At 37.3% G+C, this 19,204-nt stretch overlaps 1 protein-coding gene across 8 annotated transcripts in view; it reads right to left on the reverse strand.

Annotated features, from left to right (window-relative positions):
• The window catches only part of ATG5 (autophagy related 5), a 220,824-nt gene that overhangs the window by 186,940 nt on the left and 14,680 nt on the right, over positions 1-19,204 (reverse strand). For all 8 annotated transcript variants that reach the window (XR_010322545.1, XM_023543213.2, XM_023543205.2 and 5 more), the window contains exons 2-3: positions 13,265-13,430; positions 4,914-5,041 (exon numbers count right to left, since the gene is read on the reverse strand). Coding sequence is in view for 7 of the 8 variants with exons in the window: in XM_023543213.2 (XP_023398981.1) it covers positions 4,914-5,041; positions 13,265-13,372 (236 nt within the window). In the remaining variant the exon portion in view is untranslated. The remainder of the gene's footprint in view (positions 1-4,913; positions 5,042-13,264; positions 13,431-19,204) is intronic.

A 19,204-nucleotide genomic window follows, 5' to 3' on the forward strand; every position in this document is an offset into this window, starting at 1 on the left:
GCCGCTCAGTCAGTTCCAACTCCTAGCGACCCTATATATAACATCAGAACACTGCCCAGTCCTGCGCCATCCTTACAATCGCTGCTGCTTGACCCCACTGTTGCAGCCACTCTGTCAGTTCGTCTCATTGGCAGTGTTCCTCTTTGTTGCTGACCCTCTGCTTTACCAAGCAAGATGCTCTTCTCCAGCATTTGGTCCCTTCTGATATTGAAGTCTCGTCATGCTTGCTTCTAAGGAGCATTCTGGCTATACTTCTTCCAAGACAGATATGTCTGTTCTTCTGACAGTCCATGGTATACTCAATATTCTTTGCCAACACCATAATTCAAAGGCATCAATTCTTCTTTGGTCTTCATCATTGTCCAGCTTTTGCATGCATATGAGGCAACTGAAAATACCATGGCTTGCCGTCAGGAACACCTTAGTCCTCAAAGTGACATCTTTGCTTTTTAACACTTTAAAAAGGCCTCTTGCAGCAGATTTGCCCCATGCAATACGATGTTTAATTCCCTGACTGGTGCTTCCATGGGCACTGATTGTGGATCCAAGTAAAACAAAATCCTTGACAACTTCAGTCTTTTCTCCATTTATCACGATGTCGCTTATTGGTTCTGTTGTGAGGATTCTGTTTCTTTAGGTGAGGTGTAATCCATATTGAAGGCTGTAGAGTCTTTAATCTTCATCAGTAAGCGCTTCACTTTCAGCAAGCAAGGTTGTGTCATCTGCATATCGCAGGTTAATGAGTGTTCCTCCAATCCTGATGCTGCGTTCTTCTTCATATAGTCCAAAACCAAAAAATAAAAACCCAAAACCACTGCCACGGAGTCAATTCCAACTCATAGCAACCCTAGAGTACAGAGTAGAACTGCCCCGTAGGGTTTTCGAGGAGCAGCTGGTGGATGTGAACTGCTGACCTATTGGTTAGCAGCCGAGTTCTTAACCACTGTGCCACCAGGCCTCCTCATATAGTCCAGCTTCTTGGATTATTTGCTTGGCATACAGGTTGAATAAGTATGGTGAAAAGATACAACCCTGACCAACACCTTTCCTGGTTTTAAACACGAAGTATCCCCTTGTTCTGTTCAAAAAACTGTCTCTTGGTCTATGTAGAGGTTCCTCGTGAGCACAATTAAGTGTTCTGGAATTCCCATTCTTTGCAATGTTATCCATAATTTGTTATGAACCACATAGCCCAATGCCTTTGCATAGCCAATAGGAAAGAGGTATATATATCTAGTATTCTCTGCTTTCAGCCAAGATCCATTTGACATCAGCAATGATATCCCTCGTTCTACGTCCTCTTCTGAATCTGCCTTGAATTTCTGCCAGCTCTTTATTGATACATTGCTGCAACTGCTTTTGAATTGTCTTCAGCAAAAATTTACTTGTGTATGATATTAATATTGTTTGACAATTTCTGCTTTCTGTTAGATCACTTTTCTTTGGAATGGGCATGAGCATGGATCTCTCCTGTGGGATGGCCAGGTAGCTGTCTTCCAAATCTCTTGGCATAGGCAAGTAAGAGCTTCCAGCATTGCATTCATCTGTTGAAACATCTCAATTACTGTTCTGTCAATTCCTGGAGCCTTGTTTTTCGTCAGTGCCTTCAGTGCTTGAACTTCTTTCTTCAGTACTATTCGTTCTTGATCATCTGCTACCTCCCGAATGGTTGACATCAACCAATTCTTTTGGTACAGTGACTCTGTGTATTACTTCCATCTGCTTTTGATGCTTCCTCTATGGTTCAATATTTTGCCCATAGAATCCTTTAGTATTGCAACTCAAGGCTTGAATTTTTTCTTCGGTTCTTTCAACTTGAGAAATGCTGAGTGTGTTCTCCTCTTTTGGTTTTCTAATTCCAGGTGTTTGCACATTTCATTATAATTCTTTACTCTGTCTTCTCGAGCTCCCCTTTGAAATCTTCTGTTTAGCTCTTTTTCTTCATCATTTCTTCCATTCACTTTAGCTACTCTACGTACAATAGCAAGTTTCAGTTTTTTTCTGACATCCATTGTGGTCTTTTCTTTCTTTCCCGTCTTTTTAATGACCTTTTGCTTTCTTCATGTATGATGTCCTTGATGTCATTCTACAACTTATCTGGTCTTTGGTTATTAGTGTTCAATGCATCGAGTCTATTCTCGAGATGGTTTTAAATTCAGGTGGGATGTAGTCAAGGTCATACTTTGGCTCTCATGGACCTGTTTTAATTTCCTTCAGTTTCAAGTTGAACTTGCATAGGAGCAAACGTTTCAGTCTGTTTTGACTGATGATATTAAGCTTCTCTATAATCTTTCCACAGACGTAGTTGAATTGATTTCTGTGTATTCCATCCCGCAAGGTCTACGTGTATAGTCGCCTTTTATGTTGTTGATAAAAGGTATTTCCAATGACTAGGTCAATGGTTTTGCAAAATTCTATCATGCAATCTCCCACATCATTTCTATCACCAAGGCCATATTTTTTCAATGGCTGGTCCTTCGCTGTCTCCAACTTTCGCATTGCCATCACCAGTAATTATCAATGCATTTTGATTGCATGTCTGCTCAATTTCAGGCCACAGAAGTTGGTAAAAATCTTCAATTTCTTCATCTTAGGCATTAGTGGTTGGTGTGTAAATTTGAATAACAGTCATATTAACTGTTCTTCCTTGTAGACATATGGATATTATCCTGTCACTGACAGCACTGTACTTCAGGATATATCTTGAAATGCTCTTTCTGACAACGTGACACCAGTCCTTTTCAATTTGTCATTCCCAATATAGTAGACCATATGATTGTCCAATTCAAAATGGTCAATACCAGTCTATTTCAGGTCACTAATGCCTCAGATAGCTTTTAATTTTCCTGGATTCATATTTAATACATTCCACATTCCACTTATTAACAGATGTTTGCAACTGTTTCTTCTTATTTGAGTTGTGCCACATCAGCATAGGAAGGTCCTGAAAGCTTTACTCCATCCACTTCACTAAGGTCGACTCTACTTTGAGGAGGCAGCTCTTCCTCAGTCATATTTTAGGTGCCTTCCAACCTGAGGGGCTCATCTTCCAGCACTATATAATTTACTGTATATGCTAAATTGAGGTTTTCCATTTCTTCCAAAGCTTCTCAACTGGGGGTGTTTTTGCCTCTCAAGAGACAGTTGGCAATGTATCTCCACACTTTTGCTTATCACAACTGGACAGAGTACTACTGGTACTATGCCAGAGTTACTGCTAAACATTCAAAAATGCACAGGGTACCCCTGCTCACAAAGAATTAGATAGTGCTGTTGAGAAGCTCCACTTTATAATAAAATTGAAAAGCTGTGTGTTAGACTCACAAACTATGGTGATCTGTAACTAATGCACACAAAGCAATACAATTTCAATATAATTATAATATAGATAGAACTGTTAAGTACAAAACCAGCTGCTGTTGAGTGGATTCCAACTCATGGTGACCCCATGTGTGTCAGAACAGAACTGCGCACTGCCAGCGTTTTCGATGGCTGATTTTTTGGAAGCATATCATCAGATTTTTCTTCCAAGGCACCTCTGGGTGGATTTAAACATCCAACCTTTTGGTTAGGAGCCAAATGCCTTAACCAACTGCACCTCCCCAGTACACAGATATATCCTATTTGTTAGTTCACATTATATAAGCTACTCACCCACAACCTTTTTCCTTCCTTTCCTTCTCTCTATTCTCCTGATCCTTGATCCTCTTACACTCCTTTTATGCCACCTTCTCATTCCAAAACCTCCAATTCTTTTAAGGAATAAAAAGAAACAGAAAGCATTTGTCTCATCTATGCTGCCTGAAGTCAAACTATTCAAAACTATTCAAGAAGGGTCACAAAGAGTCTATGATCAGGAAGCCCAGTATTCCATTTGGATTTTAAAAAAGAATGCTACAAAAAGGGAATTCTGTCATTCCTTCCCAGAACCACTTCAAAAAGTGAGAAACTTGATCCATAACTCAATACAAAATATAATTTCAAATGTTTCTAAATCATCATGAACAATCTACTCTCTTGGGATTTTACTAGCACAAGGTGAGTTCCAAAAGCTCACTCCTTGCTTATCATAATAGTCCTTGAATTTGAGTCAGCTACACTTATTAAATATCTATTGGTTTCCTTTATTTGTCTTAAATCTCTTTTAAAACTCTTAGTTTTAACAGTCTCAGATTCAGGAAGCAAGTATTTTTAACCTATTTGTATTTTTCATGATTTCATTTGAATACTGTCTCAGTCTGTATATTTTTCATTCAACTACATCTATACGGCAGCATTTCAATATCTTGCATCTCTTTTTATATTCTTCTCTCTGTAATTTCTCCAGTTTCATTAACTGTTTTTGGAAGCACAATCAATTAAACCTCTATAATAGAAAAAGTACAAAAGAAATACTATCTGCATACAGATAAGGCCAGACTAAGACTTATTTTCAACAAAACATAAAATAAAAATTATTTTTCAAATAAAAAGGAATCAATACATTTAAAGTAGATGAGATATGGTAATGGCACAGTGGTCAACAAAATGTGGCAATAAGTTTGAAAGATGCCACTGTAGGTAATTACCTGTTTATACAGATCCATTATAAAATTTCTAGAGATAGAAGCAAAATTTAATAGTGTCATAAAGATAACTTATTAATAAGGGAGTTATAAATAAACCTGAAAAAATCCTCATAGCCAAGTATATTGTTATTATTGGGCCATATAAAAACCATTGCTGAAAGCATATGAACCTGTCCAGTCGTCCATGCATCCAAACAGAAGGCAAACATGTTTTCAATTTAGTATTCTAACAATGATATGAGCTAAACTAGTGATTTCTTTCTTTGGAGAATTTTTTTTTTTTTTAAATTGCTTCAGGGCACTAGCATATACTTAACGCTTTATAACGTAGAAAAATTCACTCACCATTTCAGTGGTGTGCCTTCATATTCAAACCATATCTCACTAATGTCTTCTTGTCTCATAACCTTCTGAAAGTGCTTTTTCACTTTGTCAGTTACCAACGTCAAATAACTTACTCTCGGCAAAAGCAACTGAAATGAAAATTTGTAAAGCCATATTTATTTATTAGTTATTTTTTCAAAATAATAAACACTAAATAGGTTTTTTAAATTTTAAGGAAAACAATAATTTTCTTTGCACTATTTTGAATATTCCACACAAAGTCAACTGCTTTTTATAGAAAATCAAAGAGACTAAGACATTTTAAATTTTCTTATGTGGTCATTGCTTTAAGTACAGCTTACAGAATAAATGTCTAGAATAAACAACACATATCTATCTATAGTCTTTCTGTAAACCTTTTTCCAAATAAAAATACAATCTAATCAGCTGTCCTGCTACTTAAGATATTTATCAGTTCTACTAAATTTAACTTAAAATGATTCACCTGGTGAATTAAACAGCTCTAAGAAAAGCAACTTAGTCCTGATGTGTGCCCTGACTTATCAATCTGCCTTCTCAATTGATGCATCATGTTTTGATAATCTACTCTATATTAGATTTACTTGCAATGGAGAAGAACGCCAAGACAAAGAGGTACTTCTATATGAGGGCAAAATCAAGTGGAGGTAGAAAAATACTCATAAAAAGCGCTTATAAAAATACCTGATGGCAGCAACAGAAAGGCCCTTAAAGGTCAAACAAAAATTTTCACTTGATGAACAGCAGAGACTCACTATGATACTAAAAGTAGAAAGAAAACAGTACTCAAGGCACAGTCCAGCAGCTGTACGTTAAAAGACCTAAAGGAGACGAGATCATAAATGGAAAACGGTTATGGCATTATTACACAAGGAGATGAAAGCCTGGAAAAGCATGGGATATCTGGAAATTAGAATAGATTTTGGTAATTACTGATGAAGAAAATGAAGGAAAAAAGTGGTGATGGCTGAACAACAGGATTAATGTAATTAATGTCACTGAACATGTAAAAAATGCTGAAATGGCAAAAAAAAAAAAAAGGAAAGATAAGATAGAGGTGATTATCTTTTGAGCTACACATTTAAATCTTTAAACGGCCATAAAGCACAAGCTTAGCGTACAAAGTTGGTAGACTGATGACCCTGCCACTATCTATTAACTCCCTTGAACTTTGTCCTTATGGAGACTGGGCCCACTTGGACTGTGGACAGAGAAAAGTATGGGAGGGGACTAGGTAAAGCCTCAGCTTGAATACTGTGAAGTTCCTCAGTATTTTTCACCCAGGAAAGGTACCCAGAAAGGAACCATGAAAGCAAATTTTAGAAAACTGTTTATAATTTATGGAAATCACCCAAACAGAAAAAGGAGGAAGTTAGCAAAACTTCATGTTTTTTTTCCTTTCCAGTAGGCACTCGCTGTTTCTTGCCTTCTTAAGGCTTCCTTTGCTGGAATCAATTGTATTTTATTCTCTTTCAGCTCCTCTGTGAATCTAACTCTACACCATTCTCCATGCTGCTTATTCAAGGTTATGTCTTTTGCTCAGCAAATCAAGTAGAACTACTGGGCTGGCGAATATATCCAGAGAAATATTCTGGTTGAAAGAACTGATATTTAATCATTAAAGACAAGATGACAGGCCCTGAGGCCATGGAGTGTAGAAGTGTGGAAAAAAAGGCAGTAGTTAGCACACTCCAGTATGATATGAAAACCCTGGTGGTGTACTGGTTAAGTGTTACGGCTGTTAACCAAAAGGTCAGCAGTTCAGATCCACCAGGTGCTCCTTGGAAACTCTATAGGGCAGTTCTACCCTGTCCTATAGGGTCACTATGAGTCAGAATTGGTTTGGTTTGGTTTGGGTTTTTAGTATGGTATAGAAGATACTGATACTCTGAACAAGCTGTTGGATACTGCTGTGGTTTCAATAGAACACATGTTCCTCTTTTAAAAAGAAACAACTAGAATATGATTATGAAAGGAAAATGAAACTAATACTATATATGAGGAAAAACACTAGATGTTTAGCAGAAAGTATCGCCTCTATTTTATATACAGCTTAAATTAAATAACTGGCCAAAATTATATGCTATTAAATAGAAGGCAGAAAAAAAGAATCACTGGAGTCAGAAATGACCGAATCAGTACATGTGACATGGACATCTGAAAGAAATTAAAATAGTATAGCAAATTAGCCTTCTTAAAAATAAACAAATATAAACTACTAGTCTAATAAGTTTTATATTATTAAATCCAGAACTTTAATTTAAAATGACTGTTGGGCATTACATTATAGTCTATTTTGTGGAAAACTGTATTAACCTATGGAGATGGTAATAAGGAAGACACGTAACTAAAGAATACAGATTTCAGCTCCTAACTTTAGAAAGTACTGTATTACATGCCTAGAGTTTAACGAAAATTGCTGAGGAATTCACAAATGATTTTCATGAAAACAAAAATTCCTTTCTTTCCATTTCGACAGCGATATTTGTCTGTTTTGTTCATTGATGCATTCAAATACCAAAAAAACCAAATCCATTGCTGTAGAGTCAATTCTGAATCATAGAGACCCTACAGGACAGAGTAAAACTGCCCCATAGAGTTCCCAAGGAGCACCTGGTGGTTTCAACTGCCAACCTTTTGGTTAGCAGCTGTAGCACTTAAACACTATGCCACCAGGGTTTCCAATGTCAAATAGTGCCCGCTTTATACAGCAGGTACACAATAAACATTTGTCGCATGAGTCAGAGATGCCAAAGGTTAAGGTGGTCAAAGAACCAAGAACAGTAATTTTAAAAAAGTATTTTTTTTTAAAGGCAGAATTTGCACTGAAATGGAGCTGGAATCTTCTTTTTTAAAATTGGCCTGTGGAAGTAACCTACAGTGATATAAATATGTACAGTAACCATAAGAAATAACTATAAGGTTATGCTTGAGTAGATATAGATACAACTTACCTAGTAAACATTTAAATAGGTAAAAATGAAAAGAATAAACAGTGAAAAGGCATTATCCTGCTTTTACTCCCAGATTGTATCACTCATTGTTTTTCTTAGGTATATCTCATTGGTTTATTTTAAATTCTCTAATATGCAAAGGATTAACCCATCTGGGGATCCTGTCAGTTACAGGCAATCTACTGTTCTCTCATTCCTCATTTAGCACTAGTATAAAATATTCAAAGGACCCTGGTAGCTTAATGGTTAAAGCAACTGATTGACTGTTTAACTGAAAGGTCGGTGTTTCCAGATGATTGGCAGCTCCATGAGAGAAAGGTGTGGCAGGCTGCTTCCATAGAGATTTTACAGCCCTGGAAACTCTATGGGGTCACTATGAGTTGGCAGTGGATGGGTTTATAAAGTATTCAGTGAGGATGACACAGTGATTCATTTTTTTCTATACACAGATTATAAGGAATTATGTTTTACACAGTTGTATAGAATATATATGTTTCTGAAAAAGTAACCTGTGGTAATATTTCTTTATACCAAATCATATTTCATCCAACAATTTTCAATTATAAAATTAGAGATTTACTAATCTAGGATAAAAACAGAATCAAAATATACTAGAATTCTGCTCCATTCGAACGTGTAAGGCATCATACTAGTAACGCGGACAGAGCACTGGATAAGATACAGTATTTTCCCTCAGGAAGCTTAAAGGCTAGAGAGGAAGGCAGACACCAAAAACAAAATTACAAATGTGATAAAAGCTAGCAAAGAGGAAGAATGTTGCAAGAGCAAATAGCAAAGAGATTTAACCTAATCTAAGGGCTCAAGGAAGACTTGACAGAAAGCATATTTTAAGGCAAGAGTCAAAAGACAAACCGGAAATGAATCAAACATGAGTGGGTGTGTGTGTCTGGGTATATATGCAGGAATTGAGGACACTGCTGCCCATTCGAGACGGAGGAAACTATAAGAGGCAAGGCATAGACTGAATAGAGAGAGACAAAGCCTACACATTTGAGGGAACTGTAAGAAATTGATTATGGCAGAAATGTAGAGCTGGGACATGAAAGTACCAGAAAAAGGGCCAGATCACAGAGAGCATTATAAGCTATTTTAAGGATACTAAAGATTATGAAAAGCCCCTAAAGGTTTTAAGCAGGCAAGTGACAAAATCAGGTATGTGTTTCTAGAAGATCACTCCAACTACAGACTAGAAAATGGACAGAAGAGGGCAAAAATGAAAGCAGGAAAATTAGTGCTATGCAATCCATCAGTTTTTAGATGGTGGTCTGGACCAGGGTGTTAGCAGTGGGGATAAGAAAGTCGGTAAGTTTAAGAGAGATGTGAGATGTAAAGTCAGCTAGATTAATTACCGTCAGGATGTCACGGGTATGGGAAAAGGAAGCATCAAAAAACGACTGATAAAGAAAAACAAAAAACAACTGACAGGTTTCTGATATAAGTAATTAATTAGATGGATAGTAGGTCTACTTGCTAAAATAGAAAGGGAATAATGGCAAATGTCCAATTTTTCTGCAGGTGAAGACAAGTCCAGCTTCAAACAAGCTTGGTCTGAATTCCTTTAAGACATCTCACTGAGGATATCCAGCAGTCAGATATACAGGTCTGGGACGCAGGAGAGAGGTCTTAGAAGTTGTCAACATATAATACTCAACAAAATCATAAGAATGGATGAAAGCTACTGGGTAAAAAGTAAAATAAAAAAAAAGAAGGCATAGCCTTAAGGAAGGCCAACATTAAGGAAGAAGCAAAGGTGACTCAAAAAAAGAGGGCAGAAGCAAAACCAGGAAATATGAAGCACTTCGGAGGCAAGAGAGGACAGTATCATAAGATGGAGAAAATAGCCAAAATATCACTTAATACTAAGAGATCAAACAAATGAGAATTCAAAAATATACGCCAGGTTTGGCAAAAGAGATGACTTTAGTGACTTCTGTGGAAGCAGTATGAAAATGTGGCTACAGTAAACTAAGTGGCAGGAAACAGGAGGAAGGCAATGAGCAGATACAACTTTTCCAAGAAGTCTGGCTGAGAAGGGAACACCAGAAGAAGACGGGGTCAACAGAAGATTGTTTGTTTTAGGATAGGACAATGTAAGTGCTGTGAAGCAGGAGCCAGTAGATAGGAAGACACTGAAAGTAAATTAGAGCAAGAAGGCAGGGAGGGGTGGGAGAACATGAGATATCACCAGCTTCCTGAGAAGGCAAGAGATGGGATTTAGAACATAAAGGGATGGTTAGGCCTTGCCTAAGGGGAAAGACACCTCTTTCATTATAACCGAAAGGAGAAGTAAATATATGTGAATACTGATAGGTTTTGCAGATTTGGTGACAAAGTTAAGAGAGGTCCTATCTATCTGTGTTTTCTATTTTCTTTGTAAAGTAGGAAGTCAGGTCACTTGTTAAGAGTGAAGGATAAGATCAGGACTCAGAGATTTAGAGTACAGAAGATCTGAAACAGTCATAGCAGAGAAGGGGAGAGACAGCTGAGTAAGGAAACACAAAAGGACTGGTGGGCAATGTTTAAGGTGGTAATATGATAGCCATCTGTCTGTGATTTCCTCCAATACAGGTCACAAAATGCAAAGGCAAATCAGTATCTGTGTTTTTATACTGGATAATCTAAATGAAAAGCAAAAGTTTAAATGAATATAACAGAAACAATAAAAACTAAAAAGTTGCCTAGTTCTTAAAGTTGCTTCCCCAAAATCCCTGCAAAGTAAGACATAATTCTCAATGATCTAAATACAGGAAAAAAGATTTATGTGCAGAGACAACAAATCAAAATACAGAAATATGCAGGAATGCATTTAACATTAATACGACTCGACAGCACTGGGTTTTAGTTATTCTTTTCCAATGGAAACAGAAAATTCCAGAAGACTCTCTGAATATTTAATTTACAAATTTGATATGAGTGGCTATTTTAAAACCTAGTTTCTAAGAAATAAGCTATAAGCATTATAAACATTAAACTACACTCCCATTCACCCTTCCTTACTGCAATCCACCTGACTATAAATGGACTCTTCGGGCCACAGTGACAACCCTGTTAATGTCACCTCACCTGAGCTTTGGGGAATGTCTGGGAAAGAGGTCTATTGGCTCTCAGGTTGTGGTATTTTTTACCAGAATCTTTAAAACATTACCTTTACTATAAACCAAAGTAATTGAAAATATTTTAAAGCTTCATCTACAACTAAGACATATCTGAACTACAACTATATTGGCACCAAAATGCTCACCTATAATTCTAAGACTAACCATTGTTAATGTTTTTGTATATTTTCTTCCTGTACATTTTACTTTATAAAAGTATGTGTGTATGTATGTATTGAAAAAGCAAAATTTGGATTATACCAAATTTTAAACTCTAGTTTCTTGTTTAATATTTATGAGAAGCCTGTCACCCAATATTCTTCAAGTTGTCAACATATAATACTCAACAAAAGCACAAATCATGGTGTGTGAGTTTCTTGTGGGTGATGAATTAGGAACGATTATTAAGAGTAAAAAGAATTACCTAGAAGAGAAAACTACCCTCTTCCTCCTAGTTACCCCAACACTTTTTCCATTTTCAATTTGATTAGAAACAGTTGGAAAGCTTACACTCTAGTTCTCACAATAGCCTTTTCATATTTAGAGAGATCTCATATATGAATGAATACAAGTAACGTATTCTTTACTTGGATTTTTTTTAAATGGAAGGGAGTCAAACAACAGAGTCTGATCTAGAAGTAAACAGACTAAAACCATATTATCTGTCAGTTTTTCCCACTTTGACTGACTGTACATATACATCCTTTGTTTAGATACTATTAGAAATTCACTCAGGGTTAAAAGTTTTAATTAAAACAGGAAAAACTGGTTTGGCAACAGACAAACAATATAGTTACCCATATTACAGAGAAGAAAAGAAAAAATACACCTAACAAATGAAATTCTTCTGAAAATAACTGTGACCACACTTCCCTTTTAACCATGGACGTTTTTCTAACGGCAAAAAATTCTTGAGATTTCCAAAGTTAAAATGACTCAAATGTATATAAGCAAAGGCTGCCAACTTTCTCTGAGTTTGTTATTTCAAGAAAGAAAATCCAAAAAGATGATTTAAAACAAAATCTCAACATGAGTCTGAGGAAGTTTTCGTTCACTGAATATGTATTACTTGCACAACACAAGCCAGATGCTGAGGACGCACAGAGAAAAATGAAACAGTCCCTGTACCCGAAAAGTTAGTGAACTGGCTCCTTAAGTAGCTTCCTCCAGCAGTCTGACTTCCCACAGCCGGAGCAGGCTGAGGAACAGTGCTGCCTCACAACAGACGAGGGAGAAAGCAAAGGGCAAGCTTTACTCAAATGAAACAGAAAAAATATTCCATCACCACCAATACATTTCCACTTTCCCATATCCCCCCGCGTAAACAATACTATGTATACCTGAGACACAAAAAGAAAAAGCTAGAATAAAGGCAACTTAGAATGTTTTTGTCTCTTTGTCAATAAATAAGCAGGATACTATCATCTCTGACTGACAGATGAAAAAGCTTGGATTATTTATGTGCACTTAGAAAAGGAAAAAACGCACACTAAAATCAGATGATATTTTAAAATCTTTTTTTAGAATAATCCATTAACTCAAACCTACAAGCCTATACACAGCAATTTTATAATATACATCTTTAAGCATATATATTATATATATTATCTCAATGAAAATATGAATACACACATACACGTATTCGAATGTTCACTGAACTATAAAATTAGCTGTTAAATAGTGGCAACTCTGGTGACATAGTGGTTAAGAGCTACGTCTGCTAACCAAAATGCCAGCAGTTCAAATCTACCAGGTGCTCCTTGGAAACCCTATGGGGCAGCTCTACCCTGTCTTATAGGGTTGCAATAAGTCAGAATTGACTCAACAACAAGTTTTTGGTCTTTTGTTAAATAGTTGCTTGGAATCGCCTAAATACGACAGAATTATATCTGAACCTATTACTTTCAAAATAACTTCCTGTTAAAAAACATTACATAGCTTATGATTCCAATATCATTTGTTACATGTGCATAAGAAAAAGAAAGTCAAGAAGATTCTATATCAATATATCAACACTGGTTTTTTTCCTTTGGGTGGCAGTATTATAGGGGATTTTTATTTTGCTTTTTTGGCTTATCTTTGTTTTCTAATTTTTTTCTATAATGAGAAAAAATTATGGGAATGTATTAATGTATATAATATATTATAATGGGAATGTATTCATTGTATATGAAATGCTAGATAACAGCCTTCAGGTTCTTAAAGTCTTATTTAAAAAATGGTCAACGTTAAATACCCTATTTACGACCACCAACATACTTACATAGTATGGTTCTGCTTCCCTTTCAGTTATCTCATCCTGATACAGTGTGAAGCAAGTTGGAATTCGTCCAAACCACACATCTCGAAGCACATCTTTGTCATCTGTCATTCTTCCAGTGGTTAAAGAGGTACATATAGGCTAAGTTCTTTTTTCAACTAAAGCCAAACTGAAAATAAAATAAAGTGCGTTAGTCAGATCCTTGCAAGGATGAATGAACCTGCTAGAAAGCAAAGAAAGATTATATGGGAAAATAAATGCCACCAAAATTATTCACTTCAAAAAATTGTGTAACTGGTATTCTTTGGAGTAAGTGCAAATATCAGTTCAGCAAATTCTAAATGCAGAACTGTTATTTATTAAAAAGATCATGGAAGTAACCAATTCAAAATTACATACGCTAGTGTACACAAGCAATGAACCACTGCCAAAGTGAAACTTTACTTGCATGCTTCTCTCAAACCTCAGAAGACTAACACTTATCTAAAGTGAACACTTCACCTATGCTCTAATGCTCTGACACAGCCCAGCTCCAAAGAATCTTATTTCCATGCCCATCCAATATATTCAATCTACTTCAGATAGTTCTGTCTCTCTGCCTGTAAAAATACATGTGTAGTATCTTGGAAAAGTCTCTCTATAAACCTATTACCCATTCTAGATTCCATCCTGTCCACAATTTGATCTCTCCAATATTTCCAGTCTTATTTTCTACATTTCTTTATAGTAACCCCCTAGCAAAAGAGACTCCCAAAACACCTTGCTGCGTGTATTCCCTTTGCTTAGTATGTTCTTCTCCCACCTATTCAAATCCTACCCACTTTGAAAATTCAGCTCTCAATTCTCTGCTCCAATGAAATAAGAAATGTTTCTATTCTGTCCTCTTAGAATATTCCAAATACCATAAAGCAAGCACTAAATCTGCAAACTGAAATATTCTGGGTATGGTAAAGGGGCATGCTTTTGACATCTGTAATATCCAAGTGTCTTCCAGAACTAATACTATACGACTAAATACCACCACAGTGAATGCTGAAATAAACACTGTTGATAATAAATGCTTAGAGTTAACTCAATAGTGGCACCTGGATACTGAGATTCAATACCCTTCTACTTACCCAAATAATATTTCCCATCTTTCAAAGGCTAGCTAATTCATAATTTATCATAATATATACTGTGGAGACACTACGTAACCATATTAGTTTAGCCAAACATCAATTATTAACATCAAATTACCCAAGGAGCTTGTTTTCTCTTTTTTCTTCCACTGACGAATACCATGTGCATTAAGACTGCCATAAATAAATTAGACGGAGAGAAAAACTCAAGTAGAGTTCTGAACTTTGCATCACTGTATTTAAAAAATATATTCATAAAAGTTATTATTTCAAGCAAATGATACATGCATTCGAACTGCGTAGAATTCCACCCTGACAGTCTACTATGCCAGGAATGACAACTTGAAGAGAAATGGTGTTGCATTCATCATCAAAAAGAACATTTCAAGATCTATCCTGAAGTACAACGCTGTCAGCGATAGGATAATATCCATACGTCTACAAGGAAGACCAGTTAATACAACTATTATTCAAATTTACGCACCAACCACTAAAGTCAAATACGAATAGAAGATTTTTATCAGCTGCTGCAGTCTGAAACTGATCGAACATGCAATCAAGATGCATTGATAATTACTGGTGACTGGAATGCGAAAGTTGGAAACAGAAGAAGGATCCATAGCTGGAAAATATGGCCTTGGTGATAGAAACAATGCAGGAGGATCGAATGATAGAATTTTGCAAGACCAACGACTTCTTCATTGTATATACCTTCTTTCATCAACATAAACGGCAACTATACACATGAACCTCACCAGATGGAACACACAGGAATCAAACTGACTACATCTGTGGGAAGAGATGATGGAAATGCTCAATATCATCAGTCAGAACGAGGGCAGGGACCATCTGTGGAACAGACCATCAATTGCTCAAATGCGAGTTCAAGCTGAAACTGAAGAAAATCAGAGCAAGTCCACGAGAACCAAAATCTGACCTTGAATATATCCCACCTGAATTTAGAGACCATCTGAAGAACAGATTTAACACATTGAACACTACTGACTGAAGACCAGATGAGTTGTGGAACAACATCAAGGACATCATCAGTGAAGAAAGCAAGAGGTCACTGAAAAGACAGGAAATAAAGAAAAGACAAAATGGATGTCAGAGCAGACTCTGAAACTTGCTCACGAACATAGAGCAGCTAAAGCAAAAGAAAGAAATCATGAAATAAAAGAACCGAACGAAGATTTCAAAGGGTGTCTCGAGAAGACAAAGTATTATAATGGTACATGCCAAGAGCTGGAGACAGAAAACCAAAAGGGAACAACATGCTCGGCATTTCTCTAGCTGAAAGAACTGAAGAAAAAATTCAAGCCTCAAGCTGCAATAATGAAGAATTCTATAGGGAAAATATTAAACGATGCAGAAGCATCAAAAGAAGATGGAAGGAATACACAGAGTCATTATACCAAAAAGAATTAGTCGATGTTCAGCCATTTCAAGAGGTAGCATATGATCAGGAACCAATGGAACTGAAGGAAGAAGGCCACGCTGCTCTGAAGGTATTGGCAAAAAAACAAGGCTCCAGGAATTGATGGAATATCAATTGAGATTTTTCAAGAAACAGATGCAGCACTGGAGGTGCTCACTCGTCTATGCCAAGAAATATGGCAGACAGCTTCCTGGCCAAATGACTGGAAGAGATCCACATTCATGCTTATTCACAAGAAAGGTGATCCAACCGAATAGAGAAATTATAGAACAAAATCATTATTACCACACGCAGGCAAAATTTTGCTGAAGACCATTCAAAAACGGCTGCAGTAACTGGGAGCTCCCAAAAATCAAACACCTATGCTTATCCAAGGACTTCACCAAAAGAGTAAAAAGACTACCTACAGACTGGGAAAAAGTTTTTAGCTATGACATTTCCGATCAGCTCCTGATCTCTAAAATCTACATAATACTGCAAAAGCTCAACTACAAAAAGACAAATAACCTATTAAAAAAGGGGCAAAGGATATGAATACACACTTCACTAAAGAACACATTCAGGTAGCTAACAGATACATGAGAAAATGTTCACGATGATTAGACATTAGAGAAATGCAGATCAAAGCTACAATGAGATTTCATCTCACTCCAACAAGGCTGGCATTAATCCAAAAAACACAAAATAAGAAATGTTGGAGAGATTGGAACACTTCTACACTGCTGGTGGGAATGTCAAAAGGTACAACCACTTTGGAATCGATTTGGCGCTTCCTTAAAAAGCTAGAAATAGAACCACCATACGACCCAGCAATCCCACTCCTCGGAATACATCCTAGAGAAATAAGAGCCTTTACACGAACAGATATATGCACACCCATGTTTACTGCAGCACTGTTTACAACAGCAAAAAGATGGAAGCAATCAAGGTGCCCATCAACGGATGAATGGATAAATAAATTACGGTATATTCACACAATGGAACACTACACATCGATAAAGAACAGTGAGGAATCTGTGAAACATTTCATAACATGGAGGAACCTGGAAGGCATTATGCTGAGTGAAATCAGTCAGCTGGAAAAGGACAAATATTGTATAAGACCTATTAAAAGAACTTGAGAAATAGTTTAAACTGAGAAGAAAACATTCTTTTGTGGTTAGGGGAGGAGGGAGGGACGGGAGGCGGAGAGGTGGGTATTCCCTGATTAGATGGTAGATAAGAACTACTTTAGCTGAAGGGAAAGACAACACACACTACAGGGGAGGTCAGCACAGTTGGACTAAACCAAAAGCAAAGAAGTTTCCTGAATAAACTGAACACTTCGAAGGCCAGTGTAGCAGGGGCAGGGGTTTGGGGACCATGGTTTCAGGGGACATCTAAGTCAACTGGCATAACAAAATCTACTAAGAAAACATCCTGCATCCCACTTTCAAGAGTGGCGTCTGGGGTCTTAAACGCAAGCAAGCAGCCATCTAAGATGCATCAATTGGTCTCAACCCACCTGGATCAAAGAACGAAGAGCACCAAGGACACAAGGTAATTACGAGCCTAAGAGATAGAAAGGGCCACATGAACCAGAGACTACATTGTCCTGAGACCAGGAGAACTAGATGGTGCCTGGCTATAACCGATGGCAGCCCTGACAGGGAACACAACAGAGAACCCCTGAGGGAGCAGGAGAGCAGTGGGATGCAGACCCCAAATGCTCATAAAAAGACCAGACTTAATGGTCTGACTGAGACTGGAAGGACCCCGGTGGTCACAGCCCCCAGACCTTTTGTTGGCCCAGGACAGGAACCATTCCTGAAGCCAACTCTTCAGATATGGTTTGGACTGGATAATGGGTTGGAGAGGGATGCTGGTGAGGAGTCACCTTCTTGGATCAGGTGGACACTTGAGTCTATGTTGGCATCTCCCGCCTGGAGGGGAGATGAGAGGGCACAGGAGGTTAGAAGCTGGCGAAATGGACACGAAAAGAGAGAGTGGCGGGAGAGAGCCGGCTGTCTGATTAGCGGGAGCGTAATTGGAAGTAGGTAGCAAGGCGTATATAATGTTTTTATGTGAGAGACTGACTTGATTTGTAAACTTTCACTTAAAGCACAATAAAAATTATAAAAAAAAAAAGGGAGGCGGGGCCAAGATGGCGGACTAGGCGGAGGCTACCGCGGATCCCTCTTGCAAAAAAGACTCGGAAAAACAAGTGAATCGATCACATACATAACAATCTACGAACCCTGAACAACAAACACAGATTTAGAGACGAAGAACGAACAAATACGGGGAGGCAGCGATTGTTTTCAGAGCCTGGAGCCAGCGTACCAGTCAGCGGATTTTCTGGAAAAACTAGTTTCCCAGTGATGGCTCGGAGACAGCAGTCCATATCAAACCACATAAAGAAGCAGACCATGACAGCTTCTCCAACCCCCCAAACAAAAGAATCAAAATCTTTCCCAAATGAAGATACAATCCTGGAATTATCAGATACAGAATATAAAAAACTAATTTACAGAATGCTTCAAGACATCACAAATGAAATAAGGCAAACTGCAGAAAAAGCCAAGGAACACACTGATAAAACTGTTGAAGAACTCAAAAAGATTATTCAAGAACATAGTGGAAAAATTAATAAGTTGCAAGAATCCATAGAGAGACAGCATGTAGAAATCCAAAAGATTAACAATAAAATTACAGAATTAGACAATGCACTAGGAAGTCAGAGGAGCAGACTCAAGCAATTAGAATGCAGACTGGGACATCTGGAGGACCAGGGAATCAACACCAATATAGCTGAAAAAAAATCAGATAAAAGAATTAAAAAAAATGAAGAAACCCTAAGAATCATGTGGGACTCTATCAAGAAGGATAACTTGCGAGTGATTGGAGTCCCAGAACAGGGAGAGGGGACAGAAAACACAGAGAAAATAGTTGAAGAACTCCTGACACAAAACTTCCCTGACATCATGAAAGACGAAAGGATATCTATCCAAGATGCTCATCGAACCCCATTTAAGACTGATCCAAAAAGAAAAACACCAAGACATATTATCATCAAACTCGCCAAAACCAAAGATAAACAGAAAAATTTAAAAGCAGCCAGGGAGAAAAGAAAGGTTTCCTTCAAGGGAGAATCAACAAGAATAAGTTCAGACTACTCAGCAGAAACCATGCAGGCAAAAAGGGAATGGGACGACATTTACAGAGCACTGAAGGAGAAAAACTGCCAGCCAAGGATCATATATCCAGCAAAACTCTCTCTGAAATATGAAGGCGAAATTAAGATATTTACAGATAAACACAAGTTTAGAGAATTTGCAAAAACCAAACCAAAGCTACAAGAAATACTAAAGGATATTGTTTGGTCAGAAAACCAATAATATCAGA

This window comes from Loxodonta africana, chromosome 1 (assembly GCF_030014295.1).
Source record: "Loxodonta africana isolate mLoxAfr1 chromosome 1, mLoxAfr1.hap2, whole genome shotgun sequence".
NCBI classification, from domain to species: Eukaryota; Metazoa; Chordata; class Mammalia; order Proboscidea; family Elephantidae; genus Loxodonta; species Loxodonta africana.